The 19,244-nt window shown below is 41.6% G+C and overlaps 2 protein-coding genes across 4 annotated transcripts in view; one reads left to right on the plus strand and one right to left on the minus strand.

Moving 5' to 3' along the window:
• The window catches only part of RBPMS (RNA binding protein, mRNA processing factor), a 321,546-nt gene that overhangs the window by 121,491 nt on the left and 180,811 nt on the right, over nucleotides 1-19,244 (plus strand). For all 3 annotated transcript variants that reach the window (XM_069743137.1, XM_069743135.1, XM_069743136.1), the window contains exon 2: nucleotides 16,692-16,769. In XM_069743137.1, coding sequence (XP_069599238.1) covers nucleotides 16,692-16,769 — 78 coding nt within the window. The remainder of the gene's footprint in view (nucleotides 1-16,691; nucleotides 16,770-19,244) is intronic.
• The window catches only part of LOC138652634 (endogenous retrovirus group PABLB member 1 Env polyprotein-like), a 204,247-nt gene that overhangs the window by 21,187 nt on the left and 163,816 nt on the right, over nucleotides 1-19,244 (minus strand). The gene's annotated exons all lie outside the window — the stretch shown is intronic.

A 19,244-nucleotide genomic window follows, 5' to 3' on the forward strand; every position in this document is an offset into this window, starting at 1 on the left:
TCATGTACGGCAGCTCTTCAGGAGTTAAATTTCCGGTGCTCCCCTACTGCACTGTTCTTCCTGGAACTGCTGCCAGCTTATTGAAATCTGCTGACAGAAGCTAATTGCAGTATAGGGGGCCTAGCAAAATCACCAGTTCAATCAGTTCAATGAACTAGACCAAGTAAAGCATAATTAAAATAAACTTGAAAGGTTTGCTTTATGAAGCGATAACCAGGGCAACCCGAAAAAAAAGGTGGATTGTTTCCATATTGTGTTCTTCCAAGACGATGAAATACTGTTTCATGCTTTTAGTTATGAGATGAATGTATGTGCTTGTAAACTTATATTTCCTAAACAGGACTGTACGTAGCATGTAAGTCAATTAGTCATATGAGTATCAGTGGTTTCACTGACAACTGTCTATTAAAGGGGTTGTCCATACATAGGCAACAAGTCTGCAGTCACTTTGTTGGTATCGGGGCAGGTCAGCAGGTTGTGAGGGGGCCGGTTGGTGTGTGGGAGGCTCAACGCGCTTTAATAGACTTCGTCAGAAAGACTTGCAACTTAGCGGTAAAACCCGGTGACCCCATCTAGGGCCAGAGTTAAAGGAAGAACCTACATGGTAACTCCCGTGAATGGACGTACCACCTTGGAAAAGAGAACATTAGTATTATATAGTGAAGAACTTTTGTTGCTGTTTCACTCGTATTGTTATTTGGGCTATTGTTGATTTGCCTTGTTGTTATCACCAACTGTTTAAGGTACCATCACACTCAGCGACGCTGCAGCGATATAGACAACGAGCCGATTGCTGGAGCGTCGCTGTTTAGGTCGCTGTAGAGATGTCAAACACAGCAACTCCAGAACGATGCAGGAGCGATCCAGTGACGTAACGGCGACTCACTTATCGTTCTCGCTGGTTGTTAGCTCCATGTAAAACGTTGCTGGCGTTGTTGCTTTTGATGTCAAACATGACGATACACGCCGACCTGACGACGAAATAAAGTTCTGTACTTCTAGCTCCGACCAGCGATGGCACAGCGGGATCCAGATCGCTGCTGCGTGTCAAACACAACGAGATCGCTATCCAGGACGCTGCAACGTCACGGATCGTTGTCGTTCTCGTTGTAAAGTTGCCGAGTGTGAAGGTACCTTTAGAATTACTGTAAATGTAAATTACTATTGTATTTAAACAGAATTATATCGTTCCTGCCTTTTGTTCGCTGTGCATTGCATCCAGTCACCTGCATTACATTTGCCGTGTAAAGAGGTGTTCCACCTTTAGAAAAGTGGATGCGAAATGATTACTTTGATGTAAAATAGCAAACATAAATATAACTCCCCTTCCCCGCTCCTGCCCAGATTTCACTGACACATCTCCAGTCTGCATTGTGGCTGCAACAGTGATTGGCACAGAAGTCCTGTAGTCAAGACATCACCACTGTAGTTAAAACCGAGACTGGAGCATTGATAGTGAATCAGTGCAAGAGTTTTGTGATTTCCATAATTCCACCACTTTTCCTTCTTGGTGTCACAATTTCAATATGGAGGCGTGTACGACGTATATGCCTTTTAGAAGATTTTAATAGTTCACTTTGGGGTTTTTTACGTACTTCAAAAAACTAAGTTTTTTGTTGTTTTTTTTTTTCATTTTTTGAGTATAATGAGATATATATATATGATCAACTTTTAGATCATTTTTTCAAGCAGAAATGCCTCAAAAACTGATATATCATCTTTTTGAATTGACTTGTTGTTTTTTTACATTTTTTTTCAGTTTTTTTTTTTACCATGCCTCATGAGTTCTGTGCTCTGACTAGTTCTATGCTACTAAGTCATCTCCTAAGATATTGCCTCAGACAGTAGGTCCCAGGAAGAAACCCACAATTTGCTTTTATCGGATATAGGAAAAAAGTGTGAATTGCCCACACACAAATCCCTATTACGAAACTAACTGCCCCCTGTGACACATTACTGATGACCGCCCTCAGTGACCAGCAGCTTATTGATCAAGTTATATATAAGACTAGACTACAGCAGGGGCATAAAATTACGGTACATCAGATATTACTTGACACTAAATTGGATGACACCAGCTCTTTGATAAATTGTGTTGATCGTTATTTTTAGTGATGAATACTATGCAGGGAATAGGCTTGATAAGCAGAGTATATTCTGATTTATTTCATGAATTTTACTTTTTATTGTGCTGGGCAGTCAGTATGCTATATGTCCTTTTCAATTCTTTTCTCATGGCGCATTTTTAGGAAAGGGGTTCTTCATAAGTATCAAGAGTTTTATGGGGATTTTGACTGTGAATATCCTAGCTGTAGAAGTCTTTAGTCTTAGATTTCGCAATATGTTTGGAACACTTGCAACCCGAATCCTCCAGGTTAATATTTCCATTATGCATTCAGTTTTATTGGATTCTGTGAAATAAGGCTGTCAAAGAAAGTATTTTTCTTCTTCGGATAAGAGAGCCTTTTTTTCTTCAACTGGATGGATATGTAATCAATGTTATCTTCCTATCAACCACTTCATCTTTTAGGCTTAAGTTTTTCTTCTTCATGAAAAACTATTTATAAATGCATCACCTTAATCTTTATACGAAGGGCCTTTAACACTTTATCTACCCAACAGTTAATGTAAATGAATTTTGCAACTATGATTTTACAATTTGAATTGTATAACCGGCTACTCTATTATGGAAAATTTTACTTTGTGACTTGGATGGATCATGAGAACCGTTTCCAAGACTGCTGAAGGAGGCCTGTGTATATCTGGGTCAGCATACAGTTATATGAAAAAGTTTGGGCACCCCTATTAATCTTAAGCTTAATGTTTTATAAAAATTGTTTTTTTTTTGCAACAGCTATTTCAGTTTCATATATCTAATAACTGTTGGACACAGTAATGTTTCTGCCTTGAAATGAGGTGAAATGTGCAATCTGCATTCAAACAAAATTTGACAGGTGCATAAGTATTGGCACCCCACCAGAAAAGTGACATTAATATTTAGTAGATCCTCCTTTTGCAAAAATAACAGCCTCTAGTCGCTTCCTGTAGCTTTTAATGAGTTCCTGGATCCTGGATGAAGGTATTTTTGACCATTCCTCTTTACAAAACAATTCCAGTTCAGTTAAGTTTGATGGTCGCCGAGCATGGACAGCCCTCTTCAAATGATCCCACAGATGTTCAATGATATTCAGCTCTGGGGACTGGGATGGCCATTCCAGAACAGTGTAATTGTTCCTCTGCATGAATGCCTGAGTAGATTTGGAGCGGTATTTTGGATCATTGTCTTGCTGAAAGATCCATCCCCTGCGTAACTTCAACTTTGTCATTGATTCATGAACATTATTTTCAAGAATCTGCTGATACTGGGAGGAATCCATGCGTCCCTCAACTTTAACAAGATTCCCGATGCCGGCATTGGCCACACAGCCCCAAAGCATGATGGAACCTCCAACAAATTTTACTGTGGGTAGCAAGTGTTTTTCTTGGAATGCTGTGTTTTTTGGCCGCCATGCATAACGCCTTTTTGTATGACCAAACAACTCAGTCTTGGTTTCATCAGTCCACAGGACCTTCTTCCAAAAAGAAATTGGCTTCTCCAAATGTGCTTTTGCATACCTCAGCCGACTCTGGTTGCGGCGTGCTTGCAGAAACAGCATCTTTCGCATCACTCTCCCATACAGCTTCTCCTTATGCAAAGTGCGTTGTATAGTTGACCGATGCACAGTGACACCATCTGCAGCAGGTTGATGCTGCAGCTCTCTGGAGGTGGTCTGAGGATTGTCCTTGACTGATCTTACCATTCTTCTTCTCTGCCTTTCTGATGTTTTTCTTGGCCTACCACTTCTGGCCTTAACAAGAACTGTACCTGTGTTCTTCCATTTCCTTACTATGTTCCTCACAGTGGAAATTGACAGGTTAAATCTCTGAGACAGCTTTTTGTACCCTTCCCCAGAACAACTATGTTGAATAATCTTTGTTTTCAGATCATTAGACAGTTGTTTTGAGGAGCCCATGATGCCACTCTTCAGAGGAGATTCAAACAGGAGAACAACTTGCAAGTGGCCACTTTAAGTAGCTTTTCTCATGATTGCATACACCTGGCTATGAAGTTCAAAGCTCAATGAGGTTAGAAAACCAAAAAAAGTGCTTTAGTAAGTCAGTAAAAAGTAGGTAGGAGTATTTAAAACAAGAAAATGATAAGGGTGCCCATACTTATACACCTGTCAAATTTTGTTTGAATGCAGATTGCACATTTTCTGTTAGTACAATAAACCTCATTTCAAGGCAGAAACATAATAATATATAATAATAATAATAATAATAATAATAATAATAATAATAATAATTTTTATTTATATAGCGCCAACATATTCCGCAGCGCTTTACAAATTATAGAGGGGACTTGTACAGACAATAGACATTACAGCATAACAGAAATACAGTTCAAAACAGATACCAGGAGGAGTGAGGGCCCTGCTCGCAAGCTTAAAAACTATGGGGAAAAGGGGAGACACGAGAGGTGGATGGTAACAATTGCTTTAGTTATTCGGACCAGCTATAGTGTAAGGCTCAGGTGTTCATGTAAAGCTGCATGAACCAGTATGTAGCAGTACAGACACAGAGGGCTAATACTGCATAAAGTGTATGAGAACATGATGCGAGGAACCTTTTTTTTTTTTTTTTTATTATAAATAGGCCACACAGGGATCGTTAGGTTAATGCATTGAGGCGGTAGGCCAGTCTGAACAAATGAGTTTTTAGGGTACGCTTAAAACTGTGGGGATTGGGGATTAATCGTATTAACCTAGGTAGTGCATTCCAAAGAATCGGCGCAGCACGTGTAAAGTCTTGGAGACGGGAGTGGGAGGTTCTGATTATTGAGGATGCTAACCTGAGGTCATTAGCAGAGCGGAGGGCACGGGTAGGGTGGTAGACTGATACCAGGGAGGAGATGTAGGGTGGTGCTGAGCCATGGAGTGCTTTGTGGATGAGGGTAGTAGTTTTGTACTGGATTCTGGAATGGATGGGTAGCCAGTGTAATGACTGGCACAGGGTAGAGGCATCGGTGTAACGGTTGGTGAGGAATATGATCCTGGCTGCAGCATTCAGGACAGATTGGAGCGGGGAGAGTTTTGCAAGAGGGAGGCCGATTAGTAGAGAGTTACAATAGACTGTTTCCAACAGTTATTAGATATATGAAACTGAAATAGCTGTTGCAAAAAAAAAACTATTTTTATAAAACATTAAGCTTAAGATTAATAGGGGTGCCCAGACTTTTTCATATAACTGTAGATGAAGTACGTACACTTGTGGGGTTCTTAGGGTTTACTTGCACTGCCTTTATATTCCCTCATGTGAAAGAATCATGCCGATTATGCTAATGAAACTTGGCTCAAACTCAATCAGGGCTAAGTGTCATCTGATTGTGATCCGCTTCTGTCGCATGAAAGAGTCACAGCACAGGTGCAGAGAAGATGGAGAACTTACTTTCTCCATCTTCTCCAATGTCTCTGTGCATGTATGTCGAACTACACTCAGAACACATCCAATTGCAGTCCGATGATTCACACGCACCCATACAGTTGTATAGGTGTGGGTGATCTGTTTATCAGAGGCACTCATGACTCACACTGAATGCTCTTATGGTTTTCTCATGCAGAGTTGGCATGAGAAAAAAATTGCTGTTATGTACTGCCGCATAGTATAACATTGGGCTGAGAGCTATCTGATAAAACATCGGATAGCACTCGGCCGTCTTATACGCTAGTGTGAGAGACAGTGGTCACTGCAATAACTTGAAACTTGGTCTGGACAAAAATAATTCTTCCCCTAGAAAAGATTGAAAAAAAAATTGGCCATAGGAATGTTAAAACTGAGGAGTGTCCATTAAATAACATCACAGGTGTCTACAAACTTGCAGTCAGTCAGGCTGCCTATTTGAAGGGTGAAAAGTAGTCACTGTGCTGTTTGGGATAATTGTGTATGCCACACTGAACATGGACTAAAGAAAGCGAAGGAGAGCGTTGTTTACATAGGATAGACAGAAAATTATAGACAAACATGTTATAGGTAAAGACTATAAGACCATTTCCACACATCTTGATGTTCCTGTTACTAGAGTTGCACATATTATTCAGAAGTTTAATGTCTATGGAACTTTAGCTAACCTTTCTGGACATGTCCACAAGAGGAAAATTGATGACAAATTGTAGAGCCGGATAATACAAATGGTAACCAAAAAGCCCAGAACAGTTTCCAAAGAGATTAGAGGTGAACCCCAAGGTCAAGGTACATCAGTGTTAGATTGCACCATCTGCCGCTGTTTTGCCCAAAGTGAACTTCATGGAAGACGAGCGAGGAGAATGCGACTGTTGAAAGCAAATCATGAGAAAGAGATACTGGAATTTGCCAATATGCACATTGACAAGCCACAAAGCTTCAGGGAAAATGTCCTTTGAATAAATGAGACAAAACAGGAGCTTTTTAGCAAGTCATATCAGGTCTATGTTCACAGATGCAAAAATGAAGCTTAGAAAGAAAAGAATACTGTATCTATGTAATATGGAGAACAGTCTGTTATGTTTTGGGGCTGCTTTGCTGCATCTGACACAGAGTGTCTTGGTTCTAAGCCAGATGCAATGAAATCTGAAGACTATCAAGGCCTCCCGGAGTGAAATTTGCTGCCCAGTGTCAGAAAGCTTGGTCTGAGTCGCAAGTCATGGGTCCTCCAGCAAAATAATGATGCAAAACACAGCTAAGCATCGAAGAATAGCTAAGAGCACTGCACTGACTCCCCATCACCCAGAGACTCCAGTACAAAAGCCTAACCATGACATACAAAGCCATCCACAACCTGTCTCCTCCATACATCTGTGACCTCGTCTCCCGGTACTTTGCTGCACGCAACCTCCGATCCTCACAAGATCTCCTTCTCTACTCCCCTCTTATCTCCTCTTCCCACAATCGCATACAAGATTTCTCTCGTGCATCCCCCCTACTCTGGAACTCTCTACCACAACATATCAGACTCTCGCCTACCATCGAAACCTTCAAAAAGAACCTGAAGACCCACCTCTTCCAACAAACCTACAACCTGCAGTAACCACCGATTGACCAAACCGCTGCACGACCAGCTCTACCCTCACCTACTGTATCCTCACCCATCCCTTGTAGATTGTGAGCCCTCGCAGGCAGGGTCCTCTCTCCTCCTGTACCAGTTGTGACTTGTATTGTTCAAGATTATTGTACTTGTTTTTATTATGTACACCCCTCCTCACATGTAAAGCGCCATGGAAAAAATGGCGCTATAATAATAAATAATAATAATAAGAGCAAAGCATTGGACTATTCTGAAGTGACCTTTTAAATCCTATTGAACATCTGTGTAAGGAGCTGAAACATGACGTCTGGAAAAGTCACTCTTTACAACCAAGAACGAGCAGGTTGCTTATGAGGACTCGGACAGAATACTTTTGCACATGTGCAGACGTCTCATTGAGAACAAAAATCATTTGTTTGTAGTTATTCTCTCAAAAGGTTGCACAAAAATATATTAGGTTAAGGGTACCATCATATTTCTCCAGTCCATTTTCATTAGTTTTTTTTTTTTCAATTTTTCTGGTGAATATGAATAACAATTCAAAAGCAATGTCTGATTTTCATTAGTTGTTATTCAATACATTTAAAATTAAAACAAGTTGAAACTGACAAAAGTAATTTTGGTGACTATTGTGGGTTTTCTTACTTTAACAGAAGGGTACCAACAATCTTGTCCTCTTGTGTACAACTTTGAAGATAGGGTGGTGTGTATACCTGAGGATCACTTTAAATGATTTTTTAATTTAGTCCCTTTACCCCAAAGCCTGCTTACACCTTCTTTAATCATGCAAAATGTAACAATTTTGACCAGTGTCACTTTGTGGTAATAACTCTGGAATGCTTCAACATACCCTAGTGATTCTGAGATTGTTTTTCTTTGTGATACATTGTACTTCCCGTTAGTGATTAATTTAGGTAGAGATAATTTGTGTTTAATTAACAAAAACATCTAAAATTTGACAAATTTTGAAAAGGTAGCAATTTTAATACTTTGAACTTTTATGGCCTTAAACAAGATAGTTAAACCTCACAAATTGGTTAATAAATAATATTTACCAGATGTCTACTTTACATAATCATAATTTTATTTGTTAGAAGTTTATCAGCAATTTTTAATTTTTCCAACAAAATTTAGAAAACCAGTTTTTTTAGGGATCACATTTGAAGTGACTTTGAGGGGCCTATGTGACAGAAAATACACAGAAGTTACACCATTTTAAAAACTGCACCCCTCAAAGTGCACAAAACCACCTTAAAGAAGTTTATTAACCCGTTAAGTGCTTCACATGAATTAAAGCAATATGGAAGGAAAAACTGGAAATTTTAATTTTTCCCCTACAAATGTTGCTTTGAACTAAAATTTTTCATTTTCACAAGGGTAACCAGAGAAAGTGGACCCCAAAATTTGTTGTTGAATTTCTCTTGAGTACATTGATACCCCATATTTGGTGGAACACTTGTTTGGGCGCATGGCAGGGCTTGAAATGGAAGAAGAACCATTTGACTTTTGGAGAGCAAATTGTGTGGAATAGATACTGAATGCCATGTCATGTTTGCAGAGCCGCTGATGTGCCTTAACAGTGGAAAACCCGCACAAGTGACCCAGTTTGGAAATTACACCCATGGGAATTTTTCTGAATATTTTCTCACGCTAGAGTTCATATGAGTTTATGCCAACAGGGGCCGCAGAACCGCAAGTCAACAAAGCTGCATTCCATTCATTCCCCAGTTTCTACAGCCAGGGGCAGCTGCATTAGCAGGCTCCTGGTTGTAAAATTATTTAACCCCTTCAGATGGATTTACATCGTGGGACATGACTGTACGGCGGACTAGTATGGGATATTGGTGTTTTTTTATTTTTCCATTTTTTTTCAGAAGATCGAGGGTCATCAGTTGGATTGAAGAGTACAATAAAAATATTAAAACCCCATGTGTATTTACTTCCTTAAAATACTTTATTCATAATGTGTGTGTTTATTTAACCCTTTATTACTATTGGAATAATAATGGATAGGTGTCTTATTGTTATCTCTCCATTATTAACCTGGCTTAATGTCACCTTACATTAGCAAGGTGACATTAACCCGTTATTACCCCATATCTCACCGCTACTCGGGAGTGGGAAGAGAGAGGCTAAGTGCCAGAATAGGTGCATCTTACAGATGTGTCTTTTCTGGGGTGGCTGGGGGCAGATGTTTTCAGCCAAGGAGGGGCAATAACTATGATCCCTCTCTAGGCTATTAATATCTGCCCTCAGTCACTGGCTTTTCCACTCTGGCGGAGAAAATTGTGCGTGAGCCCACGCCAGTTTTTTCCGTGATTTAACCCTTTATTTTAACACCTAGAGCTCCCAAATTTTACACACAGACACTTCTAACATATTAGTGAGGAATATCTAAAAATATAACGGATATGAAATGGTTTACTATATGTAAACCATGTCTCATATCCTGTTGGGTTTGAGAAGGAGATATCAAAAGCCGGCATTTGAATTACCGGCTTTTAAGCTATCTAGCTCTGTATTAAATATAAATATATATATATATATGTGTGTTAATGACATATATATATATATATATACTGTAAATATGCGGCATAACGCGGTGTAACGCAGTCCGTTAATGCTGCCATTAACCCCTATTATCGGGCGCATCGCCAACGCATGCCATAATGGGCATGCACTAGCGATGTGCCGTCATTCTGTGGCGGGCTGCAGCGTTTCAGGGTCTGTCACCGCTAGCACTGATAGAGCATCTGCGCTAGCACGATCGCATAATGTGATCTTTTTCAGCACTTGCGTTAACGCAGCCCGCTCAACGCATGTGTTGAACGGATTGCAGTAACGCAATATGAACCCAGCCTTACTAGTTTCAGGTTGCATTTCAGTAAGTGGAGTTGGGGATTTGGTCAAGATTAATGGCATCCTCAATGCTGAGAAACAAATACAAATACTTATCCATCGTGTAATCTTCAGGGAATAGTTATATTCTGAAACAGGACAATGATCCCAAATATTCAGCCAATGTCATTAGGAACTATGTTTACTGTAGGACTCTGTACAATGTAACAATAATAAAATATAGCTTATAATTCATATAAAATAAAAAATATATTATAAAACTTTAAAGCATGCGAACACACCATCACCAAAGAGACACTTTAGTATCCAAGTGAGCTACTTGTTTTATGCTTGTACTGTTTATCCTTTTTGATACTGTAGGAACTTTGTTCAGCGTAAAGAACAAGGAGTCTTAGAAATGCACGGTGGCTCAGTGGTTAGCACTGCAGCGCTGGAGTCCTGGGTTCAAATCCACCCAAGTACAACATCTGCAAGGAGTTTGTATGTTCTCATGTTCGTGCGGGTTTCCTCCGGGTTCTCCAGTTTCCTCCCACACTCCAAATTCATACTGATAGGGAATGTATATTGTGAGTATTAATTGGGACAGTGATGATAATGTCTGTAAAGTGCTGTAGAAATTAACTGTGCTGTGCAAGTGAGAAAAAAAAGTGATTATAAAAATGAATATCTGTGTTTTTAGTTTTCCAAGATGCCCGGAGCAAGCTCCCTGCCAAGTTCCATGTACAAGTTTACATATAAGAGTTGATGCTGCTTTGAAGTCATAGCATGATCACACCAAATTTTGATTTAGATTTCTTTTTTGTTCACGCACATTACATTTTGTTAAATGATTCAAAATAAACTATTAACACTATTTTTTTTAAAGCATTCTTACTTTTCAGTAATGTTCCTCACCTGCCTTAAGTTTTGTATAATTGTGTGTGTTTGTGTGTGTGCACATTTTTATATATATAACTTTTATTTGGTTAGTTGTCCAGCTATTAATTTATGTCTGTTCTAAACTTTTAAAGTTTAGGAGGCAAAAGGTTGTTTGGCTGTACCAAATTGCTGACAGTTTGATTTTCTGCCAAAATCACTCGATCTCTTCGTGCTCCGTACTCTATTCTTTTCATCTTCAAATTAGGAGTCACCGCCATAAAAGTTAATCATTACATAGTAGGATTTAAAGATTTAGAAACATTCCTCAAGATGAATGTTGTGTTTTTATTCTTAAAAAAAAAAGCCATTCATAGCTCAAGGGTTTTGTTAGTTTTTTAGGGGGAGGAGATGGAAGATAAGAATGCACCTGACCATGTAGAGCTATTGAAACCCGTGCATGACCTCCCAGGCTAAGCATATAGAAGAGTCTGTGTTTTTTCTTCTTGTGTATCAGGACAATTTATTTCTCACATAGGGTTTGAATGGATTCTTATCTGGTAGAGAAGTTTGCTGCCCATGCAATTTTATTAGTGGAATGTTAGAAGAAAAGTTCTTCTAATTCTTTGTACCGTCTACTACCATAAGTCCAGGGGTGGACATACCATTGGTACATCCTGTGCAGCCGTTCAGGGGCCCAAGCGATAGGAGGGCCCATTTCCACTTCCAAAGCAGGTGAAATTGTACATTATGATGAGCTATTACAGTGTAAAGTGCTCAAATAACGTTCTCGCACAGGAAACCTCTTTAGTTGGCGTCCAGCAGAGACCAATATGAAGTCTTACAGGCAGTGCTCCATTGGAGAAAGGCTCTTTCTTTGCTCTTTCACAAAGTGTTATGCAAGTGCCACACTGGAGATTCACTGTTCACAAGCCTTACAATATGACCAGGGATAAATGCCAAGCCTGAATCTTTGCTACAAATGGCTGTTTTGGGGTGTGTGCCACTCATCAGGAAAGAGCAGAGTCTGGATGTGTGATGCCCATGAAGTAATCTGGAGGAAGAAATGGTTCACTTTTAAAGTGACCAGTTCTGTAAGGAGCCTTACTGACAGTGCTCCATGGGAGAAAATTAAATCTTCCATAGAACGAACAAAACAAACCTGGGTTGGTTACAATCTTTAGGGTCAGACATTGACATATATGGTAGTCATCCCGCCTTTGAGGTATTTGCAAAAATTAGAAAAATTACACTGGTAATTCTACACAAATAGAAGGGCGGATGAGTGGTGGGTCCAACTTTCCATAATATTCCCAATGACTCTGCGGTACCCATTTTGAGATAACTGGGCATGGATCTGACAGATGAAAGCTGTAGAATGGAAGACCTTCATGGTGACTGTACATTAGAAATGTACATTAGAAATGTATAGCCGCATTTAATATCTGGATTTTAGGGTTGCTTTAACTTTAATGTCCTCCCTCCAAGACAGTATCAGGACCTCATAGTAACATAGTAACATAGTTAGTAAGGCCGAAAAAAGGCATTTGCCCATCCAGTTCAGCCTATATTCCATCATAATAAATCCCCAGATCTACGTCCTTCTACAGAACCTAATAATTGTATGATACAATATTGTTCTGCTCCAGGAAGACATCCAGGCCTCTCTTGAAACCCTCGACTGAGTTCGCCATCACCACCTCCTCAGGCAAGCAATTCCAGATTCTCAGTCACTGCCCTAACAGTAAAGAATCCTCTTCTATGTTGGTGGAAAAACCTTCTCTCCTCCAGACGCAAAGAATGCCCTCTTGTGCCCGTCACCTTCCTTGGTATAAACAGATCCTCAGCGAGATATTTGTATTGTCCCCTTATATACTTATACATGGTTATTAGATCGCCCCTCAGTCGTCTTTTTTCTAGACTAAATAATCCTAATTTTGCTAATCTATCTGGGTATTGTAGTTCTCCCATCCCTTTTATTAATTTTGTTGCCCTCCTTTGTACTCTCTCTAGTTCCATTATATCCTTCCTGAGCACCGGTGCCCAAAACTGGACACAGTACTCCATGTGCGGCCTAACTAGGGATTTGTACAGAGGCAAATAAATCTAAGCATACTATATTTAGTTAAAAAATGACCAGCAGGAGACTCTTTTGTATTTGTTTTATGTGCCAACGGTTTTGTCAAAACAAAATTAGAATTATTAAATATTAGCAGGATAGGTAACTACCTTCAGCTTCAACTCTGCAGTGAATGCTATGTAAACCCATAGAAGGACACATAGGACTATATTCATCAAAACTAGTGAGACCCTGTAGTATGTGGCCCTATGTTATACCACTGTACACATAGCGATTGTTAATTATGCCATCGGTAATGTGATATATAGAATAAACACCTCCAAATGGGTGTAATATGTGTGCAGCCTTATAGAAGAAATCAATTATATTATCATTCTATCACTATGCCACACTAATAAGCATATGACCCCTTGAAGATGGCAGATGCTGAAATGCGCCCCAGAGTGGACGCATCCAAGGGACAATTCCACTAACGCCAGGTATTAATCCTCTATAACAGGGGTGAACAATTAAATTTCCCAAGGGGCCACATGAAAGACCGTTACTGTTGTGGAGGGCCAAACCAATAGCCTGAATTTAATTCTGCTCAATATTAATATTGATATATTATTATCATATTCTTGATAATTTTACTAATATTAATTGTATCACTTAATATTGAGTAGAATTAAGTATGCTGACATCCCTCTATATATCGTTTGAACCCGAGTACAGACCCTTCTGTATATCATATGAGCCCCCCAACAGCCCCTTATATGCCGCATGAGTGCCATACAGCCTCCCCTATATACACTGCATGAGCCCCACAGAGCCTCCCTCATGTGCAGCATGTCGCCCCCATATGCAGCACCATGTGCAACATGTCACCCCCGTATGCAGAACCAAGTGCAGCATGTCACCCTCATATGAAGCACCATGTGCAGCATGTCAAACCCATATGCAGCAGCATGTGCACCATGTCACCCTCATAGGAAGCACCATGTGCAGCATGTCGCCCCCATATGCAGCACCATGTGCAGCATGTCGCCCCCATATGTAGCACCATGTGCAGCATGTCGCCCCCATATGCAGCACCATGTGCAGCATGCCACCCCGATATGCAGCACCATGTGCAGCATGTCGGCCCCATATGCAGCACCATGTGCAACATGTCGCCCCCGTATGCAGAACCAAGTGCAGCATGTCACCCTCATATGAAGCACCATGTTCAGCATGTCACTCCCATATGAAACACCATGTGCAGCATGTCACCCCCATATGAAGCACCATGTGCAGCATGTCACCCCCATATGAAGCACCATGTGGAGCATGTCACCCTCATAGGAAGCACCATGTGCAGCATGTCGCCCCCATATGAAGCACCATGTGCAGCATGTCACCCCCATATGAAGCACCATGTGGAGCATGTCACCCTCATAGGAAGCACCATGTGCAGCATGTCGCCCCCATATGCAGCACCATGTGCAGCATGTCGCCCCCATATGCAGCACCATGTGCAGCATGTCGGTCTCAAATGCAGCACCATGTGCAACATGTCGCCCCCGTATGCAGAACCAAGTGCAGCATGTCACCCTCATATGAAGCACCATGTTCAGCATGTCACTCCCATATGAAACACCAAGTGCAGCATGTCACCCTCATATGAAGCACCATGTGCAGCATGTCACCCCCATATGAAGCACCATGTGGAGCATGTCACCCTCATAGGAAGCACCATGTGCAGCATGTCGCCCCCATATGCAGCGCCATGTGCAGCATGTCGCTCCCATATGCAGCACCATGTGCAGCATGCCGCCCCCATATGCAGCACCATGTGCAGCATGTCGGCCCCATATGCAGCACCATGTGCAACATGTCGCCCCCGTATGCAGAATCAAGTGCAGCATGTCACTCCCATATGAAACACCATGTGCAGCATGTCACCCCCATATGAAGCACCATGTGCAGCATGTCACCCCCATATGAAGCACCATGTGCAGCATGTCGCCCCCATATGCAGCACCATGTGCAACATGTCGCCCCCGTATGCAGAACCAAGTGCAGCACGTCACCCCCATATGAAGCACCATGTGCAGCATGTCACCCCCATATTAAGCACCATGTGCAGCATGTCGCCCTCATATGAAGCACCATGTTCAGCATGTCAATCCCATATGAAACACCATGTGCAGCATGTCACCCCCATATGAAGCACCATGTGCAGCATGTCACCCCCATATGAAACACCATGTGCAGCATGTCACCCCCATATGAAGCACCATTTGCAGCATGTCACCCTCATATGAAGCACCATGTTCAGCATGTCACCCTCATATGCAGCAGCATGTGCAGCATGTCACTCCCATATGAAGCACCATGTGCAGCATGTCACCGCCATATGAAGCACCATGTGCAGCATGTCACCCTCATAGGAAGCACCATGTGCAGCATGTCACCCTCATATGAAGCACCATGTTCAGCATGTCACCCTCATATGCAGCAGCATGTGCAGCATGTCACCCCCATATGAAGCACCATGTGCAGCATGTCACCCCCATATGAAGCACCATGTGCAGCATGTCACCCTCATATGCAGCAGCATGTGCACCATGTCACCACCATATGAAGCACCATGTGCAGCATGTCACCCTCATAGGAAGCACCATGTGCAGCATGTCACCCTCATATGCAGAAGCATGTGCACCATGTCATCTACATGTTCAGCAGCATGTCACCCCCATGTGCAGCACCAACTTACCCCATGTGCAGCACCATGTCACCCCCCATGTGCAGCACCATGTCACACGACCCATGTTCAGCACCATGTCACCCTCTTAGCCTCCCCATGTCCAACCCAAACAGCCCATACACATGAGAAAAAAATAACACACCACATACTCACCTCAGTCCCATTCCAGGGCGCTCTGCTTCTCTCCTTGCCTCCAGTGCATGGACTCTCCAGAGTACACATATGACGCGATGAAATGACATCATCGTATCAGCTGTTTCACACACTGATTGGTGGAGGAAGTGGCCGGAGGCCCCTCCTCCACCAAAGGAGTCAGCGGCGCAGTGCAGAGCCACAGATGGAAACAGCGAGCAGGTGGGCATTGTGCAGCCCGTGGACCTCTGATTTCCGGCCCCACGGCTGTCTCCATCCGCGGGCCGGACAGAGATAGCCAGAGGGCCGGATGTGGCCCGCAGGCTGCACTTTGCCCAGCTCTATAGCAGCAGACTATTTGTATAAGAAATATGTTGGGCATTATTACATTTTGTGTCACCGTCCTCTGATTCATTCCATATTGCCTGCTGCTCTCCATTTCTAGGCATTATTTGCACATGCACTTCAGACACCTTCCCGCTTCTCATTGTTTATATTGTTTTTTTTATTGTATATGCCTGTATATGCTTGTTCCTTATGATTATATCTGGTTTTGCAGTAATAATTACTATGTATATGATATACTGATATACTGATATTATCAGGCAATTTGTCTGCAATTTTGCACATTTGCACTTTCTAAATGATTTCACAGTTATAATATTATCTCTGCTGCCATTGTCCATACATATTTATTAATATTTTTCTTGTCCCTTGTGTGTTGTGTCCGCTTCTCCGCTGGTTATTTCCTACCCCTACCTCATTTTAATGTTTATTTTATCTTATTATATCAATAAAGTTATATTCCTTCCACTTATTCTGGGCTCTTGAATTCATTTCTTTCTTTTTTCTATTCCCACACTAATAAAAGCATGAAATCTTCTCCAGTGGTAATATCACTAATGTTTTTTTCCTTTTCTTGTTTTTGTCTTTTATAGGTCAGGACGCTGTTTGTTAGTGGATTGCCATTAGACATAAAGCCACGGGAGCTGTACTTATTATTCAGGCCATTTAAGGTAATTGTTACCTTTACAACACTGGGTTAATTGCACCATGCTGCAACTTATTTTTGGCAATATTTTTAAGATTGTAAAAATCTTATGATTTTCAAGTTTTCGACGGGTTTATTTTTAGGGTTTTTTATTTTTTTAATCAAGCAATTTAAAAAAAAGCACAAACTAATGTATTCTTTTCTGTGCATTACATTTTTCCCAATTTATTGCCAGCTAACATCTGGACATAGCATTTTTTATTGCAAAAAAATGCTAAGAAATACACATCTAAAGCTGGACTGAAAAATACCAATGTTAAATGGGTTGTCCGGGCTTTCTGTATAATCTGTGTGTGTATCTAGGATGCAAAATGTCGAGCATTTGTAATATATTCCCTGTCAGCATTCTGCCTTGTGTCCTTAGTATTACTCTTAAGTCTGGTGAGCCGCTGCCTCTTCATTCCTGTCTGGCAGAGACTAGTTGGTGATATTCGGGTATCCCACAAAGTGCCCATTTCTATGGGATACCAGATATATATATAGTGTGTTTTCATATAAATGCTGTGAATTTTTATGTGGACTGTGCATTTTAAATACATTGTGAGACCTGCTGACAGGCAGCACAAAAAGGGTTAATCTTCTCCTCACAGGCTCAATCAGGTGACCCAGCTCTGTATTAATATGTAGAAGGTTCTGGAAAAACACCTCAGGGCAGTCAGCCAATGACTGCAGCTCTACAGTCACATAGAAGGGGGAGGAGCCAAGTCCTGTGAGATAGTTTTAATTTGAAGTGGCAGTTGGTGGTTGGACATCTTGAGACGAGGAAGCCATTTTGTAGCCTGCTTTGCTTAAAAAGGGGACTGACACCATAAGGGGAGTTAATAGTCTTCATATGAGGAAGACTACCGTCGCATACCTCCCAACTTTTGAAGAAGGCAAAGAGGGACAAAGTTTGTGGCGCACACAGTGCACCGTTGCAAATTTTAGGTCATGCCCCCTGACCACACCCACTTCACAACTAGTCACACCCATATCCACGCCCCAACCACACCCAATTAGCACTGCTGATCACACTTTCATAAACAATAATTATATACAGAAAAAATGGCCACACAGTGCTCCATACTGTATAATGGTCGCACATGATTCTCAAAACTGTATAATGGCCACACAGTGCTCCATATTGTGTAATGACCCCACATGATGTTGCTTACCGTATAATGGCCACACATGATGCTCCATACTGTATAATGGCCACGAATGTTGCTCCATACTGTATAATGGCCCCACATGATTCTGCATACTGTATAATGGCTTCACATGATGCTTTGTATAGTACAATGGCCCCACATTTTGCTGGGTACTGTATAATGGCCCCTGTTATGGCTGGCAATCAGGCAACACAGCGTGCAGTAATCAGCGCACATACAGAGATCTGGCAATAACCAAAAACAATAGGACGAGCTCTGAGACGTGGAATCTCTGTAGACTGCAGTACCTGATCTATCCTCACACAACTATAAGCAGCAGTGGATTGTGCCTATCACTACCTATGCAACTCGGCACTGCCTGAGGAGCTGACTAGCCTGAAGATAGAAATACAAGCCTGACTTACCTCAGAGAAATACCCCAAAGGAATAGGCAGCCCCCCACATATAATGACTGTTAGCAAGATGAAAAGACAAACGTAGGAATGAAATAGATTCAGCAAAGTGAGGCCCGATATTCTAGACAGAGCGAGGATAGCAAAGAGAACTATGCAGTCTACAAAAAACCCTAAAACGAAAACCACGCAAAGGGGCAAAAAGACCCACCGTGCCGAACTAACAGCACGGCGGTGCACCCCTTTGCTTCTCAGAGCTTCCAGCAAAAGTTAATAGCAAGCTGGACAGAAAAAACAGAAAACAAACTAGAAGCACTTATCTAGCAGAGCAGCAGGCCCAAGGAAAGATGCAGTAGCTCAGATCCAACACTGGAACATTGACAAGGAGCAAGGAAGACAGACTCAGGTGGAGCTAAATAGCAAGGCAGCCAACGAGCTCACCAAAACACCTGAGGGAGGAAGCCCAGAGACTGCAATACCACTTGTGACCACAGAAGTGAATTCAGCCACAGAATTCACAACAGGCCCCACTTGAAGCTGCGTACAGTATAATGGTGCCACATGATGCTGAGTACAGTATAATGGCCTAACATGATGCTCCATACAGTATAATGGGCCCACATGATGTTGCATACTGTATAGTGGCCTCATATGATGCTTCATACAGTATAATGGCCCCACATGATGCTGCTCACTGTATTATTATTATTATTATTTATTATTATAGCGCCATTTATTCCATGGCACTTTACATGTGAGGAGGGGTATACATAATAAAACAAGTACAATAATCTTGAACAATACAAGTCACAACTGGTACAGGAGGAGAGAGGACCCTTCCCGCGAGGGCTCACAATCTACAAGGGATGGGTGAGGATACAGTAGGTGAGGGTAGAG

This window comes from Ranitomeya imitator, chromosome 1 (genome assembly GCF_032444005.1).
Source record: "Ranitomeya imitator isolate aRanImi1 chromosome 1, aRanImi1.pri, whole genome shotgun sequence".
Classification (NCBI taxonomy): Eukaryota; Metazoa; Chordata; class Amphibia; order Anura; family Dendrobatidae; genus Ranitomeya; species Ranitomeya imitator.